A 12,904-nucleotide genomic window follows, 5' to 3' on the forward strand; every position below is an offset into this window, starting at 1 on the left:
AGCTCCCCTCAGTACGGATATCGAGACACCTGCGCCGAAGGAAGGGGGTCAGGGGACAAAGGGCCAGACTCTTGTTCTCCAAAGCCAGACAGCCTTTCTTCAAGTCTCACCGGAACATCCATGAAGGTCTCCCTGCTGCTCCACCTGCATTTAACTAAACTGTTTTCTTTCCCTCAGGTACTAGCAGTCAAGGTCACCCAAGGAGGGTTTCTGTTTCCATTTTATTTGTTTATTGATTTATTTGTTCCACCACTGAAATGACCAACATGAGCTTTTCATTTTTTTCTTTTTTTTTGTTTTTAGGGTGGCACCTATGGCATATGGAAGTTCCTGGGCTAGGGGTCCAATTGGAGCCGTAGCTGAGGCCCACACTACAGCCACAGCAATGCTGTATCCTTAACCCACTGAGCAAGGCCAGGGCTTGAACCTGCATCCTCATGGCCATTATGTCAGGTTCTTAATCTGCTGAGCCACAACAGGAACCCTGAGCTTTTAATTTTTAAATTCTAAATATATGCATAAAGTAGCCATAAACATAATCATTGGAACACCTTTTACATGAAACCTGGGAACTTGCCAAAGTGGTGGCCCATTCCTTTGATAAGAAATCCATTCTCTTTTTTTCTTCTTTTCTGGCCACCCCGGCAGAGACGTACGGAGTTCAGGTGCGAGCCACAGCCACGATGCCAGATCCTTAACCCACTGTGCTGACCGCTGACCGGGGATTGAGCTTGTGTCCCCGTGCTGCGGAGATGCCACAAATCCCAACGCACCACAGTGGAAACTCCGGGGTCCATCCCTACTAAGAAAGCCCATTCCCTGGCCAAACGACTGCAAAGTGAGAAGACGCTTCTGTCTCCCTGTGCCTTCCCTTTACTGGTTCATATGAAATTCCTGTGAGGAATTTCAACAACTGGTTCCCAAAGCTTGAGAACCCAACTGATTTACATTTGAGACTTCAGACGAGTTGAAATGCTATGACTTGCAGACTATATGCCAGAAATCAGAAATTCCTGTAATTAAATAAACACTCCTCTCACATGAGCATCTAACAGAGAGAAATCTACCTTCGCTCTGAATAGAGCCCGTCCTTGGGCTGTAACCTCGGCCAAAGCTGAGCTGCCAAAGGAGGCAGCCTAATGGGGTGTTTGTCAGCTCCCTGGCAAGTGACTAGGGAGAGAGGGGGACACGGACACACACACACATCTGTTCCCACTCCCAAGGTCACAAGCAACTCTTTGATCTGGGAACAACCCCAGGTCTGACTGCCTAGACCAGCTGGGGCAGGATGAATGGGGGACTGGGGACATTCTCCTTCCAGAAGGTAGAGGGAGAGGCCTAAGCTGTCCTTGAGGGTCCTTGAGTGGCTCTGGCTGTCTGCCAGCAGGCAGCCTCCATTCCTGGGCTCCAGGCCATGGCCACGTGGTCTGTCCCGGGAGGAGAGCGTGGACGCAATGACGGGGCCTTTTTCCACGTGAGGCACAGGCCCCAGGAGAAAACCCTGACAATGAAGGGAGAAAAATCTAGGAAACTCTCCCAGCGCCGAGGGATCTGGTGAAGAAAATCATTCTCCAGGGAGTTGTGTGCTGAGGACGGAATCAGTGGAGGTGGAGAATTCTACTGGCTGCTTGAGGCTGTCGTTTCCTACTTCATTATAGCACCAACTTCCTCACGTCCATCAGGCAGAGTTTTCCTTCCTGAGACTTTGGCAGAAATACTGACAAATTCTAAGCCCCAACACTCCTTTCTGTGACAGCAATTTTTTTTTTGGCTGTGCCTGAGACACGCAGAAATTTCCAGACCAGGGATGGAACCCATGCCACAGCAGTGACCTGAACCGCTAGTGACAATGCTGGATCCTTAACCTGATGCACCACAAGGAAACTCCTATGAAAGCATTTCTTCTTATGTGTTAGAGAAATCTTTTTTTCCGGGATCCCTGGCTTCCTGTGTCATAGTTACGATGACAGTTTAACTTACTTTAGTTACATTTTAGGATGGCTACTTCTGGGCACTGCAAGTCATCAGTAAATTTTCTCCCCATCGCACCAAGAGATGGCTTGTTTCTGGGAGATGCCTAACTTTAGCCACCATTTCCTGCTTCTAGTAATTTCTCCCTCCATTCTGGAATAACAATTCAGCTTCCCAGCTTGTAGCATTGGACAATGGCGAACAGACCTCCTTTTATTACTTGTTCGTGGGGTGTGTTTGTGTATGTGTTGTTCAGAGGAGAAGAAACATGGCCGGACTCATATCTGTAAGACATTTATTATTTTTACGTCTCTGTACTGATTCTAAAGATTGAAAATACTTCTCATTTCACTGTGAATTCCTTGCACATGGTATTTATGTCTTTAATATAAAATGTGTTTATTTATTATCATGTGCAAGTGGCTTAAATATTGAGCCTTTCAAAATAAGGCATTTCTTCCACTTTTAGCATTTGAGAAAAATATGCTCCTTCTGGGGAATGATTTCTACAGTAAGGATGGTTCATTTAAATTTTTGTAATAAACCATGTGCACAGTAGAGACCTCTGAGAGTAATAATAACAGCTGATTTATTTTTAGCTGTTATTTGCAGAGAAGTGTTGTGATCTCAGCTGATATTCACAAAAACCTAATGAGGCAGGATGTCATTCTCTCTTTTACTCAACAAAATACACACTGATTGTTGGCAGATACTGGCACATTGTGTGGTGCTGTTGACACAGCGGTGAACCAGGTGGATCTGGTCCCAAACTCACGGAATTTACAGCCAATTATGAGCAGGCATTATTAATATTTGTGTTTGGGGGTCAGACCAGAGTTTGGTAGGTTTGTACCCATCTGTAAGCCAGAATCCCTGAATCTCCATACGCAACTGCATGGTCTTGTGGAGGCGAGACGTCTGGGGGGAACGAACGGTGACTCCAAGAGCCTGTGTGGGGGTGTCTGTGCAAGGAGGAGCTTGGAAAGTGCTAGAAGTTGTGTGCAGCCTCTTGGGAAGCCCTCCCTCTGAAGGTGAGAGTGTTTGGGAAAGGAGCTAGGGAATAAGACATGGTAATTCTGATTTAGTTCCTTGAGGCTGTCGTCGCTCTCTGGCACCAGACTTTCAAGAACCAGAGTCGAGATTGCGTGTTTGTGCAGACCTCACATAATCGGAGGCCTTTTCTTCGCAGCCAGTTGGGCACAGGAGTTTGTACTGATTCCGCTCAGCTGAGTGGACTGAGTTTGACACTCCGTTTCAGTGTCACAGTCATGGGGGTCGTGAGACAGCTGAGAGACCGCTGGGGTATCCTGGGATGGAGGTCAGGCTCCCCTGAGCAGCGAAGGATGAAGGTGCCTGTCCGAAGAGCTCCATGTGGTGTTAGTGGTGACACGAGGGGGCTGGACCACGAGGACAGGCACCTCTGTTTTTTTGTGTGTTGTTGTTGTTTTGCTTTTCAGGGCTGCCGCTGTAGCATATGGAGGTTTCCAGGCTAGGGGTTCAATCAGAGCTATAGCTGCCGGCCTACGCCACAGCCATGCCAGATCCAATCTGCATCTGCGATCTACACCACAGCTCCCTGCACGCCGGATCCTTAACCCACTGAGAGAGGCCAGGGATGGAACCTGCATCCTCTTGGATATGACTCAGATTCTTAACCCGCTGAGCCACAACAGGAACTCCCCGAGTATCTTATTTCTGATGACTTCCCTTTGGGTAATAAGAATTCCATGTGTTTTACTAGCTGTGTGACTCCGGGGAAATTGCTTGACATTTCAGAATCTGTTTCCCTCTGCAAAAATGGGGGAAAATAATAGCATCTTCTCCATGGGGCTTTTGGCCCAGTGCTCACCCCTTAGTGAGCATGGACCAGATACTTCCAGCTGCCCGCTTCTTACTCTCTGCTTTGTCTTCGCCAAATCCTAATCAACCTCTATCTACGGACCCCAACGGTCTGCTTGCCTCCCAGCCAGAGCCATGGTCCCCTTTACAGTTTCTCCAGGGACTCAGGGGTGTACAGCCGGACCCTTTCTGCTCAGAACCCCCTGGTCACTTCCCCTTGCTCACTCAGGTTCCCCTCGGAAGATTCTGCTTGTCTCTGCCTGCCTCCTCCTTTGCCCTACAAAGAAACCTCGTTTTCTGCTTGCTTTTGAGATGCTTACAGGCTTGTGGTCACAGTGACCCATCCCCCCTTTGCCATAGTACCTTGTCCTTGCTTGCAATAATCCTTTTGAGCGAGTCTTTCCTTTCCAAGTCCTGGTTGGCTTTTCCTATGACAGCACTTGATAAACATGAGCTAGCGACTATCAATCGTCTTTTGATCAGTTTGCCAGTTTTAACCCAGGTCAAGAGTCAGTGAGAGAGAGCCAGGCAGCCCGAGGCTGACCGGCTTCCATTTGAAAGTGTGCACTGCACTCAGAACTGGCTCTTGCTGAGGTCTTGAGGTCTGGGTACCTTTCTAGAACAGCTGGCCCTCAGCTGCTGCATTTTGTTTTCATGCATCTGAAAAGAAATGGTACACAGTGCTGCCCTCTTTCACGTCTGAGCATTCAGGTCTCTGCTTGGTTCAGAAGGAAAATGACTTTTTCTCCAGTTTAGGGTTGCATGCTGTCTAGACTGGGTCCATCTGTGGTTTCCGTAGTTTTTGTTTTTTGTTTTTTCCTTTTTTAAGGCCACACCTTTGACATACAGAAGTTTCCAGGCTAGGGGTTAAATCGGAGCTGAAGCTGAGGCTCACACTATAGCCACAGCGACACTGCATCTGAGCTGTATCTGTGACCTGTATCTGACCTGCATCTGAGCTGTATCTGTGATCTGTATCTGCAGCTTGTGGCAACACCAGATCCTTAACCTGCTGATCGATTGAACCCGAATCATGGAAACAACGCTGGGTTCTTACTCACTGAGCCACAGTGGGTACTCCTGGGCAGGGTATTGGTAGTGAGTTGCTCCAGGTTGGAGGCCAGTGCTGTGGGGAGCTGGGTGGGGACAAGCCACCCAGAGTGTCTGCCCCTTGCTTGGCTCAAGGCAGCTCCGAGAGTTACTGTGCTGGCCAGCTGGCCCTCAAGGTCAAAATCAGATTGGATAGAGGAGGCAGAAAGCCAGTCTGTGGTTTGGCCTCCTGGGGTGCTCCTTCTTCCGGGAATTGTTTTGCTAACTTAGAAGAAGAAGGGGAGTCCTGCTTGGCAAACTGCCCTGCAGGAGGCAGTCTTTGGAGTCTTAAGGGCCCCCTGGGATCCGTTTTAACAGAAGAGAAGGTGGGTGAGTAGGTGGGCAGACTTCGGCCCCTCCTCCTGACTTAATTCCCTCTCACCTCCAGTTTCTCCCGCCTGGCCCTCCTTGACCCTGCCCCGTTTCCTCTCTTTCTCCTGGGCGTGGCTCCCTCTCTAGTGAAATCACCTTCTCCTGACCGAGCCTATCTGTCTATACTGTAGAACCAAAGCCAGGCACCGACAGTGACAGACTTCTGCATGACCTCTGCCGGTCCAGGCAGCAGACAATCCCAGGGTAACTTGTGTCTGGATGATATAAACCTTTAGGACAATCCCAGCACAGCTCCTTGCCAAGTGACCAAAACTCTCCTGGACTGAACTCTTGACAGCATCCTTGGAGCCCTGTTTTGGACTCCGCTGCATCGTTGGGCCTTATCCATCAGAGCCCAGTTGGAGCAAGCATCATGCTAAGTCGGTCTAGCAAGAATAGGCCACCCTTGGTACCTGATCACCCAGGATATCTGGTCAAATCTCCTGATCCTCCAGCATCCCGCAGGCTGTCTGTTCTGATCGCCTGGATCAGCCTTCAGCAAGGGTCCCGTTAGATCTGTTTAACCAGAATCCCGTTCCATCTCTGGCGTTTCCTCTTAGTAACTCTCATCCACGGACTCCCACCCTGCTCCTTGGCGATCAATTCCTGCTCGTCTCTGCTCTATGTGGAATTGAGCCAGTTCTGTCCTGAGGTCTCACTTCCCCTGCTGCGACATTTCCTGAGTAAAATCTGTTTTTAACCGCTTTACCGTCCAGCTTTGGTTTTCTTTAACTGTTAAAATAAAGGTGCTCCAAGTTTTAGGTGTGGAGGGTGACGGCTGGGCATGTACCTTTCTTTTGTTTTTGTGGCCCAAACTTGGCCGCCTCTGCTCACCACGTGGAGACAGTTTTGGTCGCAGGATAAAAAATAGCTTTATTGCTTTGCCAGGCACAGAAGGGTCACAGCAGGCTAATGCCCCAAAGACTTAGGAGAGATTGGGAGGTGGTTTCACAGTTTGGGGAGTGAAAAATAGGGCCGCAAGCTTGCATTGTTTTCAAAGCTGGTGCTCAGTGGTCTGGGGGTCTTCTTTCCAGAATAAAGAAGATTCATTCACATCTTCTTGCATTTGTTGGGGGGCCAGGGGTTAGTTCTGTGGAAGAACTCAAAGATATTGTTATCTGTATTCCTTGAGGAGGGACCAGGACCCTGCCCCAAAGCTGCACTGTTGTCTCTCTCTCTTTTTTTTTTTTTTGTCTTTTGTCTCTTTTTTTGTCTTTTGTTGTTGTTGCTATTTCTTGGGCCGCTCCCGCGGCATATGGAGGTTCCCAGGCTAGGGGTTGAATCGGAGCTGTAGCCACTGGCCTACGCCAGAGCCACAGCAACTCGGGATCCGAGCCGCGCCTGCAACCTACACCACAGCTCACGGCAACGCCGGATCCTTAACCCACTGAGCAAGGGCAGGGACCGAACCCGCAACCTCATGGTTCCTAGTCGGATTCGTTAACCACTGCGCCACGACGGGAACTCCATGCACTGTTGTCTCTTGATGGCCCCTCTCTGGTCTCTGCATCCCCTCCCTTCCCTGATTAGCAACTGTTTGAACCTTTGGAACAGGGAAGGCCATGGAGGCTGAAGTTTATTCCTAAAAACAAGAAATAGGCGACACAGAAAGGCTTGTGTGCCCAGGAGCCCACGGGGGCCCTGCTGGGTTTCATTTTCACTCCCCCCAACTCATTTTTTTTTCCAACTCAATTTTTGTTTCTTTTCAAAAGAAAGCTCTCTTCCCTCTCCCCAATAAAAATAACTCCACTCAGAAGATTTTTCATCACCTGGTGGAGTGTTGCATGCCTAAAGCAAGCTTTCAGAGCAACTGGCCCCCAGAACAGAGAGGTCTGTATTTATAGTTCGAATTATTATATAGCAGTTGACAGCTCTATTTTGGTTGAGTCTTGTCTCTGACAACAGGAAACGGGATCACGGTTTATCTCTGAAAGGCTTCCGAATGGCCCTGTAATTCAGGGCTTATCTCGGGGAATGCATGGCTTTAAAAAATGTAAATCTCTCCTGAGCGGTGGTAGTTGCCATCATCTTGTATCAGACGGAGCTAAGCTAAGGATAAAAATGTCAGTGTCATTTTTTCAGGTCCTCTTACAAGCAAATTCTTCCCTGATGACATAAATTTGACCAAATATGTCTCTCCTAGATTTTCTGATTGAGGATCATTAACTCGATGTTTTGTTCTATTTGAGTGAATTAATTAATGTAGGTACCAAAGAAGTGAAGATAATTATATAAAGACCCGCTTGTCTTAAGTTTGTACGTTATGATTAAAGAGTGAATTTGTGCCCATGACTCCTTTACAAAATCCCCTGGACATATTTTTCATCGCTTGTGTTATGCCAGAAATATTCTGTATGGGTTTTATTTGTTCATCTATCTTCAGTCCAGGAACTAAGAGTGCTGACTGGGTTTCTCCTTGCAGTACCTGTCACTTTATCTTCTTTCTCTGAGATCTCTTGTGTCTTAGACTGTTCAGGCTGCTATGATGAATGCCACGGACTTACAAACAACAGAAATTTCTCCTAGTTCTGGGGGCTGGGAAATCCAAGATGGAAATGCCTGCACATTGGGTGTCTGGTGAAAGCCTGCTTCCTGGTTCACAGACTGATGTATTCTCACTGTCCTCACGTATCGGGAGGGTTGAGGGAGCTCTCTGAGGCCACTTTTATAAGGGCACTAATCCCACTTAGGAGGGCGCCACCATCCTGACCTAAGCATCTCCCAAAGACCCCCTCTCCTAATGCCATCACATTGGAGGTTAGGATTACAACATAAGAATTTGAGGAGGACACATTCAATCCATAACTGCATGTTTGTCTGTCCCAGCCTGCTAGGTGGTGCAAGTCTTGACTTCCTTGAAGGTTGGAACTTCATAAATCAGAGAGCAGGCATTATAGGCATTAGTTTTTTTTTTTTTTTTCCCTTTCTAAGGCCACACGTGTGTGGCATATAGAAGTTCCCAGGCTAAGGATCAAATTGAACCTGCAGCTGGGGACTATGCCACAGCCATGGCAACACCAGATCTGAGCTGCATCTGTGACATACACTACGGCTTATGGCAATGCCAGATCCTTAGCCCATTGAGCAAGTCCAAGTATCAAACCCATGTCCTCACAGAGACAATGTCAGGTCCTTAACCCTGACTAAGCCACAACGGGAACATCTAGGCATTAGGTTTTGTAGGCATCATTTCCACTTGTGAAGTGTGGTCCTTGCTATTTAATAGCCGGCCAGTCCTACTCAATTAAATGGGATTTAATACAATGGTGACAAATTTGAAATGGCTACAGATTTGGCTTATGCAATTATACCATTACACAGACAGATTTTTATTGAACTACACAAGTAACTGTATTGCCAGAAGAAGTAAAGGGACTCAGTGATGGCACTACAGACGTATCATCTTTAAATTCTCTTGTTGATTCAGAAGGTTTCAACTCATATTAAAATTTGTCACATGGGGAGTTCCAGTCGTGGCTCAGTGGAAGCAAATCTGACTAGCATCCATGAGGACGCAGGTTCAACACCTGGCCTCTTTCAGTGCGTTAAGGACCCAGTGTTGCCATGAGCTGTGGTGTAGGTTGCAGATGAGGCTCGGATCCCGCGTTGCTGTGGCTGGGGTGTAGGCCAGCAGCTAAAGCTCCAACTGAACTCCTAGGCTGGGAACCTCCATATGCCACAAGTTTGGCCCTGAAAAGAAAAAAAAGAAAAGAAAAGACGAAAGATTTGTCACATGGCATTTTCTCCGAATTTTGAAGAGAGATTTGGAGCAACATTCCATTCAATGAGTTTTGCTTGCAGTTTGCACAAGATTAGCCTGCTAAATTCTAGGAAGAAAAGATAGATCAAGATGAAAGAAAAGAGCTTTTTCCTATGGCTGTGTAAAAAACTAACAAACAGAAATCTGTTTATTAAAAAATTAATCTAACATTAAATAGAGTTGGGAGACCAGAAGGGGGCGTTCTCACATCCTGCAAGCATAAGACCCCACCCCTATCGGAAGAAGGAGAACTCTTTCCTGGCAAGGCTTGGCCAGTGAAAAGCCATGGGTGCTGTTTACTGCAGTCCCCCAAATTCCTTTCCTTTCTATAAAAGCGTTCTAGGAGTTCTCTTGTGGGGCTTAAGGATCTGATGTCACTGCAGTGGCTTGGATCACAGCTGTGGTGCTGGTTTGATCTCTGGCCTGGGAACTTTCACCACATGCTGTGGGCATGGCCAAAAAAAAGGGGGGGGGGAGGGGGGAGGACAGAAAGGGCAAAGGGCACAGCATAAAAAAAAAGTCTAATTCCCCTGCTGTGTGAGGACCTGAGCATAGCTCACAGGGGTTGCAAGACCCTGAATTACAGTTCTCTGCTGATCCCCAATAAACCCAATTTTGCTGGAGAAATATCTGGCAAAGTCTATTTGTTTCAGGTCAACAGCTGTGAGAAATAGGAGACTAACCCCAATGAAATTGCACCTTTCAGTTCCAGTTAGTCCCACAGTTGACTTTGAGTCCTGTTGGATCTTAGGTCAGCAGTTGGCTGTCACAAAGTCACCTGCTGCTGGGCTGCAGGAGTCCCATCTCTGGCCCAGAGACAGTCAGACTGGTGGTGACATCACCTCACAGTGGTGTCATGGCCTCAAGAATATCTGAAACAGCGCTCACCTGAGACTATCATTCTCTTGATACCAGTTCCTGATCTGGACCTTACAGCGGGGGTTTAAGGGAAAGGGGGAGACACCTTTTTGTGATAAGACTGGATGATTCTGGTTAATTCTTTCCAGTCAAGTCCAAGAAAACCAGCACTGGATGCTTGATGCTGGTCACAAGACAGTTTTGTAGACCCCAGTATCAACTGAGCTCAACTCTAATGGAGACAAGGGGACCCAGGTTTTTAAAGGGACAGGGAACCAAAGGGGGCAATGGGGAAGTGAAAGCTGGGGGGGGGAAACACGACAGAAAGGGTCTAGGAGGAAGGTGGGGAAATGGAAAACTGCAGGAGAGTTAAGTGGAGAATCATTGCAAATGGTTTGGCAATGTGGTTGGGACAACGCACTTTTTGCCATTTGGCAGCATGGTGTTTTCCTGAACAAAGACTCTGCATGGAGGGCTGGGGTCACCTTTAGGGGAGTCGCATAATACAGGTGGAAGGCAGACTAAGGTGGAGTCAGATCCTTTAGCACAGAGCTCTGATGAATTCTCTGTGCCCTGTGGGAGTTCCCAGCAATCAGCATTGGAACAGAGGATATGACCATTTTGTAATGATTATCCTGAGGGCAAAAACATTTACATCATCAAGGACACTGACAATTCTCCAGGATTTTCCTATCCAACCAGTAAAAAATATTTTAAATTCAAGGGAATTTTAAATTGAGGGGCAAAAAAATCTTAAAAATTAATTTGTTAATAGCTAATACGCCAATCTTTCCATATCAATGTGTGGTGGCTCTGATCCATCCTGATGTGTCTACAGTGGTGAAAATACTCATATTAATAATCTAGGTTTAATTTCTCATGATGATCATGGGAATCGAGTTTCTCTTTTCGAATTGATACTCCTCTTACTGTGGACCTAGTGGCCAGATCACCTCTTACAACAGTGCCAGTTATTTAAAAACTGGAGGATGTCAACCTCGATTGTTGGGCATTGTTCCTTATTCTCAAGGGTGCTGGGGTGGGTGCTGGTCTCCCCCCCGAGTCCCTGTTCTGCCCTGCGCACCTTCCCTCACCCACAGGTTCCGGCTTTTCTTAAGAGTCCGCAGAGCGTTCTCAGGACAGGGCTGAAGTCTCTAGTTTCCTTCTTTCCTGAATCACTTCTCACCGCCTTCCCTCCTCCCCAATCCCCCCCCCCGCAAAAAAAAACCTCGCAGGGTCCTAACCTTCCCATTTTCAGGCCAGTTGACTGGACAGTTCATTCCCGGTGGCCCTTCAGGAAGGGCTTAGAAGCTTTGTTACTGACCTTCCGAAGTTAATCCCCAACGAGGGTCCTCCTCCCTGCTGTCTGTTGCTCAAGCCAGCAGAACAGAGTGCAGCACAGAAGCGAAGGAAAGCTTCCTTCTGTGATCAGAGATAATGAGACGCGCAGCTCTCCCTCCAGAGCACTTGCTCCCCAGGACAGGTGGTGGGCGGGCCTGCTCCCTAGGGGTTTGCCGGGAGGGGGCGGGGTTTTCACAGGGCCGACGCATGCGCACCACACTCAAGGCGCCAGGATCTCAGAGCTGGCCCTTCGTGTGTGCACACGGTCCATCGCCGCCGCCATCTTGGCTTGCGAGTGGTGCGCAGCGCTTGTGCACACGCCCGGCGGGGCTGAGGTGCCGGTGCAGGCATTTTGCGCCGGAAAGCCGGTCTGAGGTGCTTCTGGTCGCGGCCCCCGTGAGTGAATGACACCAGACCAAGCACAAAGGAAAAGAGAAAGGTTAGACTTTATTTTATGACCCGATTCTTTTAGTTCCCGATAATTATTCATGGGCTCTGCCAGGTGACAGTTTGTATTCATCCTGCTTTTTTGTTTTCTGTATCTTGGATGCTTTGACGTGTTGGGAGCTTGCTGGGCCTGCAGGGATTAGCCACTTCGGAGAGATGGCAAATGACATCTGAGAGTGTGCCTTGCACAGGCAGACCACCCACTCAGAGCCCGTGACCCCAGCCACCTCCTTCATTGAACTGTAGCCCTTGTGGCCACCTGCTCGTCACCTCAGGGCCAGTACAGGACTACTGGGGACAGCCGTGCCCCCCAGAGCCTGCTGAACTCATTCATGGTAGCCAGTCCTAAACCCGCCTGCCTTGCAGGTTCCTTCCCACAGAAACCACATTTTCTCCACAGAGCCCACGTCATTAGAGCTGATACATTTCTACTTGTAAAGTGTCCACAATGTGCAATATGATATGTGTTTATCTGTGGTAATACCACCTAAAATTGAAAGTCACAAGGAAGGAGAGTCAAAGGAAGGAGCTTTGAAAAAAATACTACAGAGGGAGTTCCCGTCGTGGCGCAGTGGTTAACGAATCCGACTAGGAACCATGAGGTTGCGGGTTCGGTCCCTGCCCTTGCTCAGTGGGTTAACGATCTGGCGTTGCCGTGAGCTGTGGTGTAGGTTGCAGACGCGGCTCGGATCCCGCGTTGCTGTGGCTCTGGCGTAGGCCGGTGGCTACAGCTCCGATTCAACCCCTGGCCTGGGAACCTCCATATGCCGCAGGGGCGGCCCAAGAAATAGCAAAAGGACAAAAAAAAAAAAAAAAGAAAAATACTGCAGAGATAAGAATGGTAATTATAAGAGGGTTTGGTGTGCACATCATTTTATGCTCAGAATTATGGGAGGTATTTGCCATTTCCACCCGCCAAAGGGAGTGGTTTGGATATGTAGTGGGCTTATCCTTCAGTTATTCTTGAAGCAATGCGTTTGCCTTACCCACATCCATCATCCTGCCCGCCCTTCCCCTTGGCCTCCTGTCCAAGCCTAGTTCTTCCCCGCGTGGCCCTGCTGCATGGGATGGGCCCCTGCTCCTGGATCCCGGAGATGGAAAACTATGTCTTCAGTGATAATCATCCCCTGATCTCTTGGCCTGACCGTATCTGAGTAATAATAAAGCCTACTTTGTAGACGTTGCTAGAAACACCAGGTGTTATTACACTGGTGAAACCCCGCCTCC

At 48.3% G+C, this 12,904-nt stretch overlaps 1 protein-coding gene across 6 annotated transcripts in view; it reads left to right on the forward strand.

The window, feature by feature from the left end:
• The first annotated feature begins 11,545 nt into the window (after positions 1-11,545).
• LOC102165696 (uncharacterized) overlaps positions 11,546-12,904 on the forward strand; it is a 207,226-nt gene continuing 205,867 nt past the window's right edge. For all 6 annotated transcript variants that reach the window (XR_014819862.1, XR_014819861.1, XR_014819863.1 and 3 more), the window contains exon 1: positions 11,546-11,669. Coding sequence is in view for 1 of the 6 variants with exons in the window: in XM_084982254.1 (XP_084838380.1) it covers positions 11,635-11,669 (35 nt within the window). In the remaining 5 variants the exon portion in view is untranslated. The remainder of the gene's footprint in view (positions 11,670-12,904) is intronic.

Source organism: Sus scrofa, chromosome 11 (genome assembly GCF_054392235.1).
Source record: "Sus scrofa isolate SSC_HxYL_T2T_F1_AM1 chromosome 11, Sscrofa_HxYL_maternal_Yorkshire_Landrace_v2.0, whole genome shotgun sequence".
Classification (NCBI taxonomy): domain Eukaryota; kingdom Metazoa; phylum Chordata; class Mammalia; order Artiodactyla; family Suidae; genus Sus; species Sus scrofa.